This window comes from Suncus etruscus, chromosome 7 (assembly GCF_024139225.1).
Source record: "Suncus etruscus isolate mSunEtr1 chromosome 7, mSunEtr1.pri.cur, whole genome shotgun sequence".
Taxonomy (NCBI): Eukaryota; Metazoa; Chordata; class Mammalia; order Eulipotyphla; family Soricidae; genus Suncus; species Suncus etruscus.
The window spans coordinates 6,141,734-6,159,607 of NC_064854.1; the positions used below are offsets into that span (position 1 = coordinate 6,141,734).

The window sequence follows — 17,874 nt, forward strand, 5'->3', positions numbered from 1 at the left end:
CTAATAAAGAATAAAAAGGGAAAAGCAGGAAAAGCAGCAGAGAGCTAGAATATTGGCTGGCTCAGTAAGATCCAAGAGACTGCTCCAACACTCCCTAGCTGAAACATACTTTTTCTCATAATTTTGTCTGGTTTCTTGTGAGAGCTTTGCTGTCAACCCATCTATTCCAGGGTCAGTAGGAACATGAACACAGCAAATACCGGGACCTGCAAGTTGTTGAAAGCAAGCTGCGTGCTGCAGTCAGGAACTAGTAGAAAACCAGCTAGCCATCAAGACCCAGGATTACCTCCATATATAATAAAACCAAGAGATAAAATTTGAAGGAGTTGCCCTTTTATTAGGCTTAAACTTCGAGCCGCATTGTCAGGACCCATCCTGTAGACGCAGTAGCAAAAGTCATGGAAGGAACAACAAAGTTCATCAACCATCCCCAACTCTTTGCCATGGCAACATGCTACCAAGGGACTTTTATCTAGGTAGAAAACTCCACATGAGGCAGGATGGAAAATCCCTATAAAAGCTGACTTGGAACAAAGGAAGGACACATATATGTTTTGCAAAAGTAGCCCATGTCTCCTCTCTTGGAAAGGAGTTCATGAGGTGAAAAAAATGAAGGAAGACAGTGGCGTGTAAAACACTGACGAAGCTTTCTGAGCATCAAAGAGAAAACCAAGGTGGTGAAGAATTATAGTCACATAAAGAGCTAAAAACAAGGTAGAGGAGATTCACTGGCACAAAGGAACCTGAACTAGGCATGGAAAACTATGCCAAAACAGTTCATCAGATTAGTGCAAAACACTTCGTTCTTCAAAACCTCATCAACTTTAACTACAAGGTAGCTTGAGGAAGAATGCTTCCTAGATCATATCCACAGTGGACCGTATAAAAATCTAGGGACCCTCCGTTCTGGTGATAATCTCTATGACTATATGAACTCTTTGTCTACATGAGTAAACACCTCTCTTCCACCCAATTGTGCAGTGATCTCGATTGTTTTAACTTCCCTAAAAATGGATATTATGACATACAAAAATGAGATATTAATTCATGACTATGCTATCAGAATGGATATTATGACATACCACTATGAAATATTAATCTGTGATTATGATATCACAATAGATATAGTGACACGCCACTATGAGATCTCACTCTGCGATTCTGCTATCACTATGGATATTGTGACATCGCATTATGAGATCTTAATCTGTGATTATGCTATCACAATGTATATTATGACATACCACTATAAAACCATGATTTGTGATTATGATATCACAATGGATATTGTAACATCCCACTATGAGAACTTAATTTTTGATTATGATATCACAATGGATATTATGATATACCACTATGAGACCATAATTTGTGATTATGATATCACAATGGATATTGTGACATCCCACTATGAGATCTTAATCTGTGATTATGCTATCACAATGAAAATTATGACATACACCTATACCATGAGATGTGTTTATAATATCACAATGGATATTGTGTCATACCACTATGAGGTCATAATTTGTGATTATGATATCATAGTGGATATTGTGACATCCCACTATGAGATCTTAATCTGTGATTATGCTATCACTATGGATATTATGACATACCACTATGAGACCATAAAATGTGAAATGATATCACAATGGATCTTGTGACATCCCAATATGAGATCATAATTTCTGATTATGATATCACAATGGATATTATACATACCACTAGGAGAAAATAATTTGTGACTATGATATCACAATGGATATTATGACATAATACTATGAGACCATAATTTGTGATTATGATTTCACAATGGCTATTATGACATACCACTATGAGACCATAATTTGTGATTATGATATCACAATGGATATTGTGACATACCACTATGAGAACATAATTTGTGATTATGATATCATAGTGGATACTGTGACATCCCACTATGAGATCTTAATCTGTGATTATGCTATCACTATGGATATTATGACATTCCACTATGAGACCATAAAAATGTTATTATGATATCACAATGGATATTGTGACATCCCAATATGAGATCATAATTTCTGATTATGATATCACAATGGATATTATGACATACTACTATGAGACCATAATTGTGATTATGATTTCACAATGGATATTATGACATACCACTATGAGACCATAAATTGTGATTATGATATCACCATGGATATTATGACATACCACTATGAGACCATAATTTGTGATTATGATATCATAGTTCATATTGTGACATCCCACTATGAGATCTTCAACTGTAATTATGCTATCACTATGGATATTATGACATACCACTATGAGACCATAAAATGTGATTATAATATCACAATGGATATTGAGACATCCCAATATGAGATCATAAATTCTGATTATGATATCACAATGGATATTATACATACCACTATGAGACCATAATTTGTGATTATGTTATCACAATGGATATCCTGACATAGCAATATGAGATCATAATTTCTGATTATGATAACACAATGGATATTGTGACATCCCACTATGAGATCATAATTTCTGATTATGATATCACAATGGATATTATGACATACTACTATGAGACAATAATTTGTGATTATGATATCACAATGGATATTGTGACATTCCACTATGAGATATTAATCTGTGATTATGCCATCACAATGGATATTATGATGTACCATTATGAGACCATAAGCTGTGTTTATGATATCACAATGGATATTGTGTCATACTACTATGAGATCATATTTGTGATTATGAAATCACAATGGATATTGGGAATTCCCACTAAGAGATCAAAATTCGTGATTATGATATCACAATGGATACTGGGACATCCCACTATGAGATCTTAATCTGTGATTAAGACATCACAATGGATATTATGACGTACCACTATTAGACCAAAATTTTGATTATGATATCACAATGGATCTTGTGACATCCCACTATGAGATCATAATTTGTGATAATGATATCACAATGGATATTGGGACATCCCATTATGAAATCATAATTTCTGATTATGATATAACAATGGATATTATGACATAAAACTATGAGACAATAATTTGTCATTGTGATATCACAATGGATATTATGACATACTACTATGAGACCATAATTTCTGATTATGATATCACAATGGATATTGTGACATACCCCTGTGAGACGATAAATTTTGATTATGATATCACAATGGATATTTTGACATCCCACATTGAGATCATAATTCGTGAATATGATATCACAATGGATACTGGGACATCCTACTATGAGATCTTAATCTGTGATTATGAAATCACAATGGATATTATGACGTACCACTATGAGACCATAAGGTGTGTTTATGATATCACAATTGATATTGTGTCATACCACTATGTGATCATCATTTGTGTTTATGATATCACAATGGATATTGTGACATCCCACTATGAGACCATAATTTGTGATTATGATATCACAATGAACATTGTGACATCCACTATGAGATCCTAATTCGTGATTATGCTATCGCAAAGGATATTGGGACATCCCACTATGAGATCATAATTTCTGATTATGATATCACAATGGATGTTATGACATACCACTATGAGACCATAATTTGTGATTATGATATCACATTGGATATTATGACATACCACTATGAGACCATAATTGGTGATTATGATATCACAATGGATATTGTGACATACCACTATGAGAACATAATTTGTGATTATGATATCATAGTGGATATTGTGACATCCCACTATGAGATCTTAATCTGTGATTATGCTATCACTATGGATATTATGACACACCACTATGAGACCATAAAATGTGATTATGATATCACAATGGATATTGTGACATCCCACTATGAGATCATAATTTCTGATTATGATATCACAATGGATATTATACATACCACTATGAGACCATAAATTGTGATTATGATATCACCATGGATATTATGACATACCACTATGAGACCATAAATCTGTGATTATGATATCATAATGTATATTAGGACAGAACACTATGAGAACATAATTTTTATTATGATATCACAATGGATATTTTGACATCCCACTATGAGATCTTAACCTGTGATTATGCTATCACAATGAATATTATGACATACTCCTATGAGACCTGAAGATGTATTTATGATATCACAATGGATATTGTGTAATAGCACTATGAGACCATAATTTGTGATTATGATATCATAATGGATATTGTGACATCCCACAATGAGATCATAATTTGTGATTATGATATCACAATGGATATTATGACATATCACTATGAGACCATAATTTGTCATTATGATATCACAATGGATATTATGACATACCACTAAGAGACCATAATTTCTGATTATGATATAAATTGTTATTGTGACATACCGCTATGAGACCATAATTTGTGATTATGAAATCACATAGGATATTGTGACATATCCCTATGAGATCATAATTTGTGTTTATGATATCATAATGGATATTGTGACATCCCACTATGAGATCTTAATCTTTGATTTTGCTATCACAATGGGTATTATGAGATACCACTAAGAGACTATAATTTGTGATTATGATATCACAGTGGATATTATGACATACTACTTTGAGACCATAATTTGTAATTATGATATCACAATGGATATTGTGACATCCCACTCTGTGATCATAATTTGTGATTATGCTATCACAATGGATATTGTGACATCCCACTATGAGACCTTAATCTGTAATTATGCTGTCACAATGGATATTATGATATACCAGTATGAGACCATAATTTGTGATTATGCTATAACAATGGATATTGTGACATGCCACTATGAGAATATAATTTGTGATTATGCTATCACAATGGATATTATGACATACCGCCCTGAGACCATAATTTGTGATTATGATATCACAATGGATATTGTGACATCCCACTATGAGATCATAAATTCTGATTATGCTATCACAATGAATATTATGACATACTTCTATGAGACCAGAAGATGTGTTTGTGATATCACAATAAATATTGTGGCATACCACTATGAGACCATAATTTGAGATTATGATATCACAATGGATATTGTGACATACCATTATGAGACCATAATTTGTGATTATAACATCACAATGGATATTATGACATACCACTATGAGATCATAATTTGTGATTATTATATCACAATGGATATTATGACATCCACTATGAGATCCTAATTCGTGATTATGCTATCACAATGGATATTTTGACATACTACTATGAGACCATAATTTGTGATTATGATTTCACAATGGATATTATTACATACCATTATGAGACCATAATTTGTGATTATTCTATCACAATGGATATTGTGACATACCACTATGAGACCATAATTTGTGATTATGATATCATAGTGGATATTGTGACATCCCACTATGAGATCTTAATCTGTGATTATGCTATCACTATGAATATTATGACATACCACTATGAGACCATAAATATGTGGTTATGATATCACAATGGATATAGTGACATCCCAATATGAGATCATAATTTCTGATTATGATATAACAATTGATATTATACATACCACTATGAGACCATAATTTGTGATTATGATATTACAATGAATATTATGACATACCACTATGAGACCATAATTTGTGATTATGATATCACACTAGATATTGTGACATCCACTATGAGATCATAATTTGTGATTATGATATCACAATGGATATTATGGCATACCACTATGAAACCATAATTCGTGATGATGATATCTCAATGGATATTATGACATAACACTATGAGACCATAATGTTTGATTATGATATCACAATGGATATTTTGACATCCCACTATGAGACAATTATTTGTGATTATGATATCAAAATGGATATTATGACATACCACTATGAGACCATAATTTGTCACTATGATATCAGAATTGATATTGTGACAACCCACTAATAATTCTTAATCTGTGATTATGCTATCACAATGGATATTATGACATACCAGTATGAGACCATAATTTGTGATTATGATTTCACAATGGATATTATGACATACCACTATGAGACCATAATTTGTGATTATGATATCACAGTTGATATTGTTACATCCCACTATGAGATATTAGTCTGTGATTATGATATCACAATGGATATTATACACACCACAATGAGACCTTAATTTGTGATTATGTTATCACAATGGATATTGTGACATAGCAATTTGAGATATTAATCTGTGATTATGCCATCACAATGGATATTATGACGTACCGTTATGGGACCATAAGATGTGTTTATGATATCACAATGGATATTGTGTCATACTACTATGAGATCATGATTGTGATTATGAAATCAAAATGGATATTGGGACATCCCACTATGAGATAATAATTCGTGAATATTATATCACAATGGATACTGGGACATCCAACTATGAGGTCTTAATCTGTGATTAAGACATCACACAATGGATATTATGACGTACCACTATTAGACCAAAATTTTGATTATGATATCACAATTGATATTGTGACATCCCACTATGAGATCATAATTTGTGATTATGATATCACAATGGATATTGGGACATCCCACTATGAAATCATAATTTCTGATTATGATATAACAATGGATATTATGACATAAAACTATGAGACCATAATTTGTCATTGTGATATCACAATGGATATTATGACATACTACTATGAGACCATAATTTCTGATTATGATATCACAATGGATATTATGACATACCACTATGAGACCATAATTTGTGATTATGATATCAGAATGGATATTGTGACATACCACTATGAGAACTTAAGCTGTGTTTATGCTATCACAATGAATATTATGACATACTACTATAGACCATAAGATGTGTTTATGATATCACAATGAATATTGTGTCATACTACTATGAGATCATAATTGTGATTATGATATCACAATGGATATTGGGACATCCCAATATGAGATCTTAATTTCTGATTATGATATCACAATGGATATTTTGACATCCCACTATGAGATCATAATTTATGATTATGATATCAGAATGGATATTATGACATACCACTATGAGACCATAATTTGAGATTATGATATCACAATGGATAATGTGACATCCCAATATGTGATCATAATTTATGATTATGATATCACAATGGATATTGTCACATACCACTATGAGACCATAATTTGTGATAATGAAATCACATAGAATATTGTGACATATCACTATGAGATCATAATTTGTGTTTATGACATCACAATGGATATTGTGACATCCCACTATGAGATCTTAATCTTTGATTTTGCTATAACAATGAGTATTATGAGATACCACTAAGAGACTATAATATGTGATTATGATATCACAGTGGATATTATGACATACTAATTTGAGACCATAATTTGTAAATTATGATATCACAATGGATATTGTGACATCCCACTCTGTGATCATAATTCGTGATTATGCTATCACAATGGATATTGTGACATCCCACTATGAGACCTTAATGTGTGATTATGCTGTCACAATGGATATTATGACATACCTGTATGAGACCATAATTTGTGATTATGCTATAACAATGGATATTGTGACATGCCACTATGAGATTATAATCCGTGATTATGCTATCAGAATGAATATTATGAGATACCACTATGAGACCAAAATTTGTGATTATGATATCACAATGGATATTGTGACATCCCACTATGAGATCATAATTTCTGATTTTGATATCACAATGGATATTATGACATACCACTATGAGACCATAATTTGTGATTATGATATCACAATGGATATTTTGACATCCCACTATGTGACCATAATTTGTGATTATGATATCACAATGGATATTATGACATACCACTATGAGACCATAAACTGTGATTATGATATCATAATGTATATTATGACATAACACAATGAGAACATAATTTTTGATTCTGATATCACAATGGATAATTTGGCATCCCACTATGAGATCTTAATCTGTGATTATGCTATCACAATGAATATTATGACATACTCCTATGAGACCACAGGATGTGTTTATGATATCACAATGGATATTGTGTCATACCAATATGAGACCATAATTTGTGATTATGATATCACAATGGATACTGTGACATCCCACTATGAGATCATAATTTGTGATTATGATATCACAATTGATATTATGACATACCATTATGAGACCAAATTTGTGATTATGACATCACTATAGATATTATGACATACCACTATGAGACGATAATTTGTGATTCTGATATCACAATGGATATTGGGACATCCCAATATGAGATCATAATTTGTGATTATGATATCAAAATGAATACTGTGACATACAACTATGAGATCATAATTTGTGATTATGATATCACAATGGATATTGTGACATCCACTATGAGATCCTAATTCGTGATTATGCTATCACAATGGATATTATGACATACCTCTATGAGACAATAATTTGTGATTATAATATCACAATGGATATTATGACGTACTACTATGAGATTATAATTTGTGATTATGATATCACAATGGATATTATACATACCACTATGAGACCATAATTAGTCATTATGATATCAGAATTGATATTGTGACAACCCACTAAGTATCCTTAATCTGTGATTATGCTATCACAATGGATATTATGACATACCACTATGAGACCATAATTTGTGATTATATCACAATGGATTTTGTGACATACCACTATGAGACCATAATTTGTGATTATGATTTCACAATGGATATTATGACATACTACTATGTGACCATAATTTGTGATTATGATATCACAATGGATTTTGTGACATACCACTAGGAGACCATAATTTGTGATTATGGTATCACAATGGATATTATGACATACCACTATGAGACCATAATTTGTGATTATGATATCACAATGGATATTGTGACATACCACTATGAGACCATAATTTGTGATTATGATATCATAGTTGATATTGTGACATCCGACTATGAGATCTTAATCTGTGATTATGCTATCACTATGGATATTATGACACACCACTATGAGACCATAAAATATGATTATGATATCACAATGGATATTGTGACAGCCCACTATGAGATCATAATCTCTGATTATTATATCACAATGGATATTATACAAACCACTATGAGCCTGTAAATTGTGATTATGATATCACCATGGATATTATGACATACCACTATGACACCATAATTTGTGATTATGATATCACAGTTGATATTGTGACATCCCACTATGAGATCTTAATCTGTGATTATGATATCAAAATGGATATTATACATACCACTATGAGACCATAATTTGTGATTATGTTATCACAATGGATATTGTGACATAGCACTATGAGATATTAATCTGTGATTATGCCATCACAATGGATATTATGACGTACCGTTATGAGACCATAAGATGTGTTTATGATATCCCAATGGATATTGTGTCATACTACTATGAGATCATAATTGTGATTATGAAATCACAATGCATACTGGGACATCCCAATATAAGATCTTAATCTGTGATTAAGACATCACAATGGATATTATGACGTACCACTATTAGACCAATATTTTGATTATGATATCACAATGGATATTGTGACATTACACTATGAGATCATAATTTGTGATTATGATATCACAATGGATATTGGGACATCTCACTATGAGATCATAATTTCTGATTATGAAATAACAATGGATATTATGACATACCACTATGAGACCATAATTTGTCATTATGATATCACATGGATATTATGACATACCACTATGAGACCATAATTTCTGATTATGATATCACAATGGATATTATGACATACCATTATGAGACCATGATTTGTGATTATGAAATCACCATGGATATTGGGACATCCCACTATGAGATCATAATTCTTGATTATGATATCACAATGGATATTGTGACATACCACTATGAGACTATAATTTGTCATTATGATATCACAATGGATATTATGACATACTACTATGAGACCATAATTTCTGATTATGATATCAGAATGGATATTATGACATCCCACTGAAGAGACCATAATTTGTGATTATGATATCACAATGGATATTATGACATACCACTATGAGACCATAATTTGTGATTATGATATCAGAATGGATATTGTGACATCCCACTATGAGAACTTAAGCTGTGATTATGCTATCACAATGAATATTATGACATACTACTATGAGACCATAAGATTTGTTTATGATATCACAATGAATATTGTGTCATACTACAATGAGATTATAATTCTGATTATGATATCACAATGGATATTGGGACATCCCACTATGAGATCAAAATTTGTGATTATGATATCACAATGGATATTGTGACATACAACTATGAGATCATAATTTGTGATTATGATATCACAATGGATATTGTGATATACCACTATGAGACTATAATTTGTGATTATGAAATCACATAGGATATTGTGACATATCACTATGCGATCATAATTTGTGTTTATGACATCACAATGGATATTGTGACATCCCACTATGAGATCTTAATCTTTGATTTTGCTATCACAATGGGTATTATGAGATACCACTAAGAGACTATAATTTGTGATTATGATATCACAGTGGATATTATGACATACTACTATGAGACCATAATTTGAGAATTATGATATAACAATGGATATTGTGACATCCCAGTCTGTGATTATAATTCGTGATTATGCTATCACAATGGATATTGTGACATCCACTATGAGACCTTAATCTGTGATTATGCTATTACAATGGATATTGTGACATGCCACTATGAGATTATAATTTGTGATTATGCTATCACAATGGATATTATGACATACCACTATGAGAACATAATAAGTGATTATGATATCACAATGGATATTGTGACATCCCACTATGAGATCATAATTTCTGATTATGATATCACAATGGATATTATGACATACCACTATGAGATCATAATTTGTGATTATGATATCACAATGGATATTTTGACATCCCACTATGAGATCATAATTTGTGATTATGATATCACAATGGATATTATGACATACAACTATGAGACCCTAATCTGTGATTATGAGATCATAATGTATATTATGACATAACACTATGAAAATATAATTTTTGATTCTGATATCACAATGGATATTTTGGCATCCCACTATGAGATCTTAATCTGTGATTATGCTATCACAATGAATATTATGACATACTCCTATGAGACCAGACGATGTGTTTATGATATCACAATGGATATTGTGTCATACCACTATGAGACCATAATTTGTGATTATGATATCACAATGGATACTGTGACATCCCACTATGAGATCATAATTTGTGATTATGATAACACAATGGATATTATGACATACCATTATGAGACCATAATTTGTGATTATGACATCACAATGGATATTATGACATACCACTATGTGACGATAATTTGTGATTATGATATCACAATGGATATTGGGACATCCCAATATGAGATCATAATTTGTGATTATGATATCACAATGGATATTATGACATACCACTATGAGACCATAATTTGTGATTATAATATCAAAATGGATACTGTGACATACAACTATGATATCATTATTTCTGTTTATGATATCACAATGGATATTGTGACATCGACTATGAGATCCTAATTCGTGATTATGCTATCACAATGGATATTATGACATACCACTATGAGAACATAATTTGTGATTATTATATCACAATGTATATTATGACATACCGCTATTAGACGATAATTTGTCATTATGATATCAGAATTGATATTGTGACAACCCACTAAGTATTCTTAATCTGTGATTATGCTATCACAATGGATATTATGACATTCCACTATGAGACCATAATTTGTGATTATGATATCACAATGGATATTGTGACATCCCACTATGAGATCAATATATGTGATTATAATATCACAATGAATATTATGACATACCCCTATGAGATCTTAATCTGTGATTATGATATTACAATGGATATTATGACATACCACTATGAGACCATAATTTGAGATTATGATTTCACAATGGAGACTATGACATACCACTATGAGACCATAATTTGTGATTATATCACAATGGATATTGTGACATACCACTATGAGACCATAATTTGTGATTATTATATCATAGTTGATATTGTGACATCCCACTATGAGATCTTAAACTGTGATTATGATATCACAATGGATATTATACATACCACTATGAGACCATAATTTGTGATTAGGTTATCACAATGGATATTGTGACATAGCACTATGAGATCATAATTTCTGATTATGATATCACAATGGCTATTATGACATACCAATATGAGACAATAATTTGTGATTATGATATCACAATGGATATTGTGATATTCCACTTTGAGATATTAATCTGTGATTATGCATCACAATGGATATTATGACCTACCGTTATGAGACCATAAGATGTGTTTATGATATCACAATGGATATTGTGTCATACTACTATGAGATCATAATTGTGATTATGAAATCACAATGGATATTGGGTCATACCACTATGAGACCATAATTTGTGATTATGATATCACAATGGATATTGTGTCATACTACTATGAGATTATAATTGTGATTATGATATAACAATGGATATTGTGACATCCCACTATGAGATCAATATCTGTGATTATGCTATCACAATGGATATTATGACATACCACTATGAGACCATAATTTGTGATTATGATATCACAATGGATATTGTGACATCCCACTATGAGATCAATATATGTGATTATAATATCACAATGAATATTATGACATACCCCTATGAGATCTTAATCTGTGATTATGATATCACAATGGATATTATGACATACCACTATGAGACCATAATTTGTGATTATGATATCACAATGGATATTGTGACATCCCACTATGAGATCATAATTTGTGATTATGATATCACAATGGATATTATGACCTACCACTAAGAGACCATAATTTGTGATTATGCTATAACAATGGATATTGTGACATGCCACTATGAGATTATATTTCATGATTATGCTATCACAATGGATATTTAGACATCCCACTATGAGATCTTAATCTGTGATTATGCTATTCCATTGGATATTATGACATACCACTATGAGACCATAATTTTTGATTATGATATCACTATGGATATTGTGACATCCCACTATGACATTTTAATTAGTGATTATGACATCGGATTAGATATTATGACATACCGGTATGTGTTGTTCATCTGTGATTATGCTATCACAATGGATATTGTGACATGCCACTGTGAGATATTAATTTGTGATTATGATATCACGATTGATATTATGACATCCCCTATGAGATCATAATTCGTGATTATGATATCACAATCTATATTATGATGCAACACTATGAGATCCTAATCTGTTATCATGATATCACAATGGATATTTGACATAATACCATAAGATCATAATTGATTATAGCACAATTGATATTATGATACACCATTATGTGATCACTATTTATCATTATAACCTCACAATGGATATTATATTATACCACTATGAGTTCATAATTCATCTTTGTGATAAATAATACATAATATTATGTAACTATGAAATCCTAATTAATGATTATGATACAATGGATATTATGATATATTATGATCTTCCCTTATGAGAACATAATTCATCATTTTGATACTTTTTAATCTCTTGGATCCTTTGTGAAGTGATGTTAAAATTATTCAAAATGGTCTTACTACACAGAAATATCAAAAACAGTGCTTATTTTTGATTTCTTTGGTGGTTCCTAAGTGGAGTCATTTTCTTTATTCAAATAAGAATATCTCAAATTTTAAATTCTCATTTTGGTTTTGTTTTGTTTTGTTTTTTGGCCACACCCATTTGATGCTCAGAGGTTACTCCTGGCTAAGTGCTCAGAAATTTTCCCTGGCTTGGGGTACCATATGGGACACTAGGGGATCAAACCACGGTCCTTCACTGGCTAGTGCTTGCAAGGCAGACACCTTACCTCTAGAGCCATCTCACTGGCCCCTTTAAATTTTCATTTTCTTAAAATTTTAATTACTCTGACCTCAAGAAACATAAACACATGCTCATAAATATAGAGAAGAAAATGCATTGATAGCCAATGGGTTATTATTGATTTGTTTTGCTTATCTTTATTTAAGTATAAGTTCACTAGGGGCCAGCAAGGTGGCGCTAGAGGTAAGGTGTCTGCCTTGCAAGCGCTAGCCAAGGAAGGACCACTGTTCAATCCCCCGGCATTCCATATGGTTCCCCCAAACTAGGAGCGATTTCTGAGCACTTAGCCAGGAGTAACCCCTGCGCATCAAATGGGTGTGGCCGAAAAAACAAAAAAACGAAAAGAAAAGAAAAGAAAAGTATAAGTTCACTATAAAAATGAATCCAGTATAAGCAAACACTAGGAATCAAGCTATTCAAATTATTCAAATGCATTATTTAATATGATAAGTATCTGATAGAGGCAAATCTAATGATGTCCTTCTGGCTGACTAAGCCATTAATTTTGTTATTAATATTCATGTTCCAATGATCTCATGTGTCCCTGAAGCTGTCTCTAACCCTTTACTTTTTGAACTTGAATAAGCATCAACTTCTAAAACAAAGACTGATTATGAAGTTAATGTTCAATGTAAGGAAACCATTATACCAACCACATAAGAAGAAAGGTCCTGTTTAGAACAAAACCTTGGTGACCCTTTCCTTATTTAAATCTGATGAAAGTCAAAGTTAGGGAGAAAATGTGATGTGATTAAGGTTCTAAAACCAAAACTTCAATTATATCCCAGAATATTCTGAGATTGCCATGTGTAAAACCATTCTAGCATAAAGATCTCCAGCAGTTCTTAAATTACTAGTAGCAAAACTCAGTTCTTATCTGGCCTATTATTATGCACACAATTCATTTCTCAGACAGAATGGGGTGTGTACTTATAGACAGAGATCCCAGAGGCAAACCTGGAAGTTTCTGTGAAATATACATTTATAAATTCTTTTTTTTTTTTTTTGGTTTTTGGGTCACACCCGGCGGTGCTCAGGGGTTACTCCTGGCTGTCTGCTCAGAAATAGCTCCTGGCAGGCACGGGGGACCATTTAGGACACTGGGATTCGAACCAACCACCACCTTAGGTCCTGGATCGGCTGCTTGCAAAGCAAACACCACTGTGTTATCTCTCCGGGCCCGATTCTTAAGCAATTCTAAATTCTTAAAAATTCTGAAATAAGTCATCCCAGTTTTTGTTAAAGTTTTGTAGACTAGTGTGAACCTGATCCTCAGTCTTGAGCACCATGTTTTCTATAATCAAGTGTATATGGTGTCCCTGGACTAAAGCCAGGGTTCCAGGAATACTGAAGACCAGCTCTGACTTATAATTTCTAAAGACCTACCATAAGGCAAGTTTTTAAAGAAGAGTAGCTTCTGGGATTTTACCCATATGAAAATGCCTCCCTCAATTAATGAAAATGGTTGTATTTAAAATGCTACCTAGAAAAGATTTATATATCAAAATAATTGTCATACATCATCAATCTTATATGATTTTTAATCAAATATAATTTTTAAGAAAAAAACACATTACCTGAAAAAGTAGCTTTCTGCTCTTTCATAATGGCCAGGTGTTAGTTTGAGGGATGGGTACTCAACGACCAAAGGTTTCACCATAAACAGAGCCATGGCCAAGGCTACAAAGAGGACTGGCAACAGTAGGTCAGAGAGAGTGCGTTTCCAGGCCCTGAACGTGTGAAGAAGTCTCTTCCTAAGGAGGGCAGCCATGTGTTCCAGAAGCAGATGGATACCCTGGATGTGTGGCGTCACCATAGGAGCACCATCTGAAACTAAAAAAGAGAGAGAAGTCGAATTTTTCTTTTATTCCAGCATACGGGTTTTGGTAAGGATTCCATTCTTTGCTTTTTTACAATCCTGGGGTATTTTTAGCACCAAAGCAACACACATTTTGAATATCGATTCAATAAAAAGGCTAAATAAAGGAGGATACTTGATGACATTATTCAAAGACCTTAAGTTACACTGTGCATTCTATAGCTTGCTTGCTTTTAAAGGGAGCAGGGAAGACATGAAAGGAGAAACGAAGGATCATGTGTTTATCATGACATATGAAAATGCATAATGCATAATCTACATTACTAGTCACTAAAAAATGAAAGGCAAAAGAAGACCAACATATTATCTTACCCTTCAAGTGAAATGATGAAACTAGGTAAAGCAATTACATAAAACTCTGGTGTTAAGCAGCTCTGTCCCATGAAATTGAGGCAGTCAGAAAGACTGGCAGTGGGCTCCTTTGTGACTCTGAAGAGCCATTTTCACCCTAGCTCAGTGTGCCCTAAGGGAAGGAGATGAACTGAGATGGGTGAAGGGGTCTTTCAAACACCCCTTTGGCTTTGGCCAGCTGCAAGTCAAAATAAACTGAGGTTAGAGAAAAAAAAAAAAAAACAGCAGAAGTCTCCTCGATTACGCTGGAGAGCCATTCTCACCCCAGGTCAGTGTGCTCAAAGAAAAAAGCCAATGTTCTGCTTCACTCTACAGATGCACATTTTTGCAAATTAATGATCCATTCCATAACACATACAAAAAAGCATCATACTGCAAATGTCACAATGGAAAAGCAAAGCAGATCCCCACCTCAATTAGTGAATGAACATGAGCATGGTAGTTTTAAATACCAAACTGGTATTAGCCACTTATCTACTCTCTCTGATAAATAATTGAGAGAGGAAATGTTGAGGATGTTCAAGGAACCAGGGAACAGACAACCAATAAGACTCAAGACAATATGAGAGTAGAAAATGAGAAAATTTCAAACTGAATTAATAAGACTGAAAAACTTGGTAGATGAAATGAAAAACACTAGAAGACCTCACCAGCAGACTAACTTTTACTATGGACAGAAGGAATGAACTAGAAAATGATCCGATTAACAGCTCTATACAACAGAAGAAGTTGGAAAAAAGTCTTAAGATAAAAAATGGATAATATGGAAAAAAGAAATATATGAATTATTAGGGTCAGAAAGAGTGTAGGAAGAAAACCTCTATGAAGAATTACGTGAAAAAAGCAGAGAGCACTTACAATTCCCTAATTTGAAAAACAAAAAACTCATGACAACTTCAAAAATAAATTTTGCCAAAAGTTAAAATATGTGAAGTTTAGAAAAATTGAAAACTAACAAAGTATATTTTGCAAATAAATATGTACAGGCGGTTGTTGAAGCTCCTGGAATAATATAAATCATTATCAGTAGAGGTCATACTTAAACAAAACAGCAGAGTTCTGAGAGATACTCTAGAATCTAGAGTCTAGATAGAGGCATGTTTGCTCAGCACAAAGGCCAGCATGAGTTCCATTTCTGCTATCTCATATGCCCTGACAGGAATGATCCCTGAGAAGAGAATTAAACGAACGTTAGCCTTGAACAATTCTAGAGTGGCTCGAAAAAAAAAATAACTAAACTGTAAAATAAAAATATACACTAGTTGGTGAGACTGCCCCACAAGCCGTATTTCTAACTTAGGTAGATGTGTCTGATGAAGAAGGCAGAGAAATAATAATACCAAGCCAGTCAAAGAAGATATTCATTGGAGTCATTCTGCTTTTTGCCTCATGACCTCTCTGCCATGTGCTTTCTTTTTCCCCCTAAAGCCAGACTGCTCTTTCTTTGTAATCCAGAACCAAATTCACCAGGGTAGGTGAAG

General features: G+C 32.6%; 1 protein-coding gene across 1 annotated transcript in view; it reads right to left on the bottom strand.

Annotated features, from left to right (window-relative positions):
- The window catches only part of ABCA13 (ATP binding cassette subfamily A member 13), a 288,890-nt gene that overhangs the window by 110,139 nt on the left and 160,877 nt on the right, over positions 1-17,874 (bottom strand). The window contains 1 exon segment of the mRNA XM_049777030.1: positions 15,741-15,990. Coding sequence (XP_049632987.1) covers positions 15,741-15,990 — 250 coding nt within the window.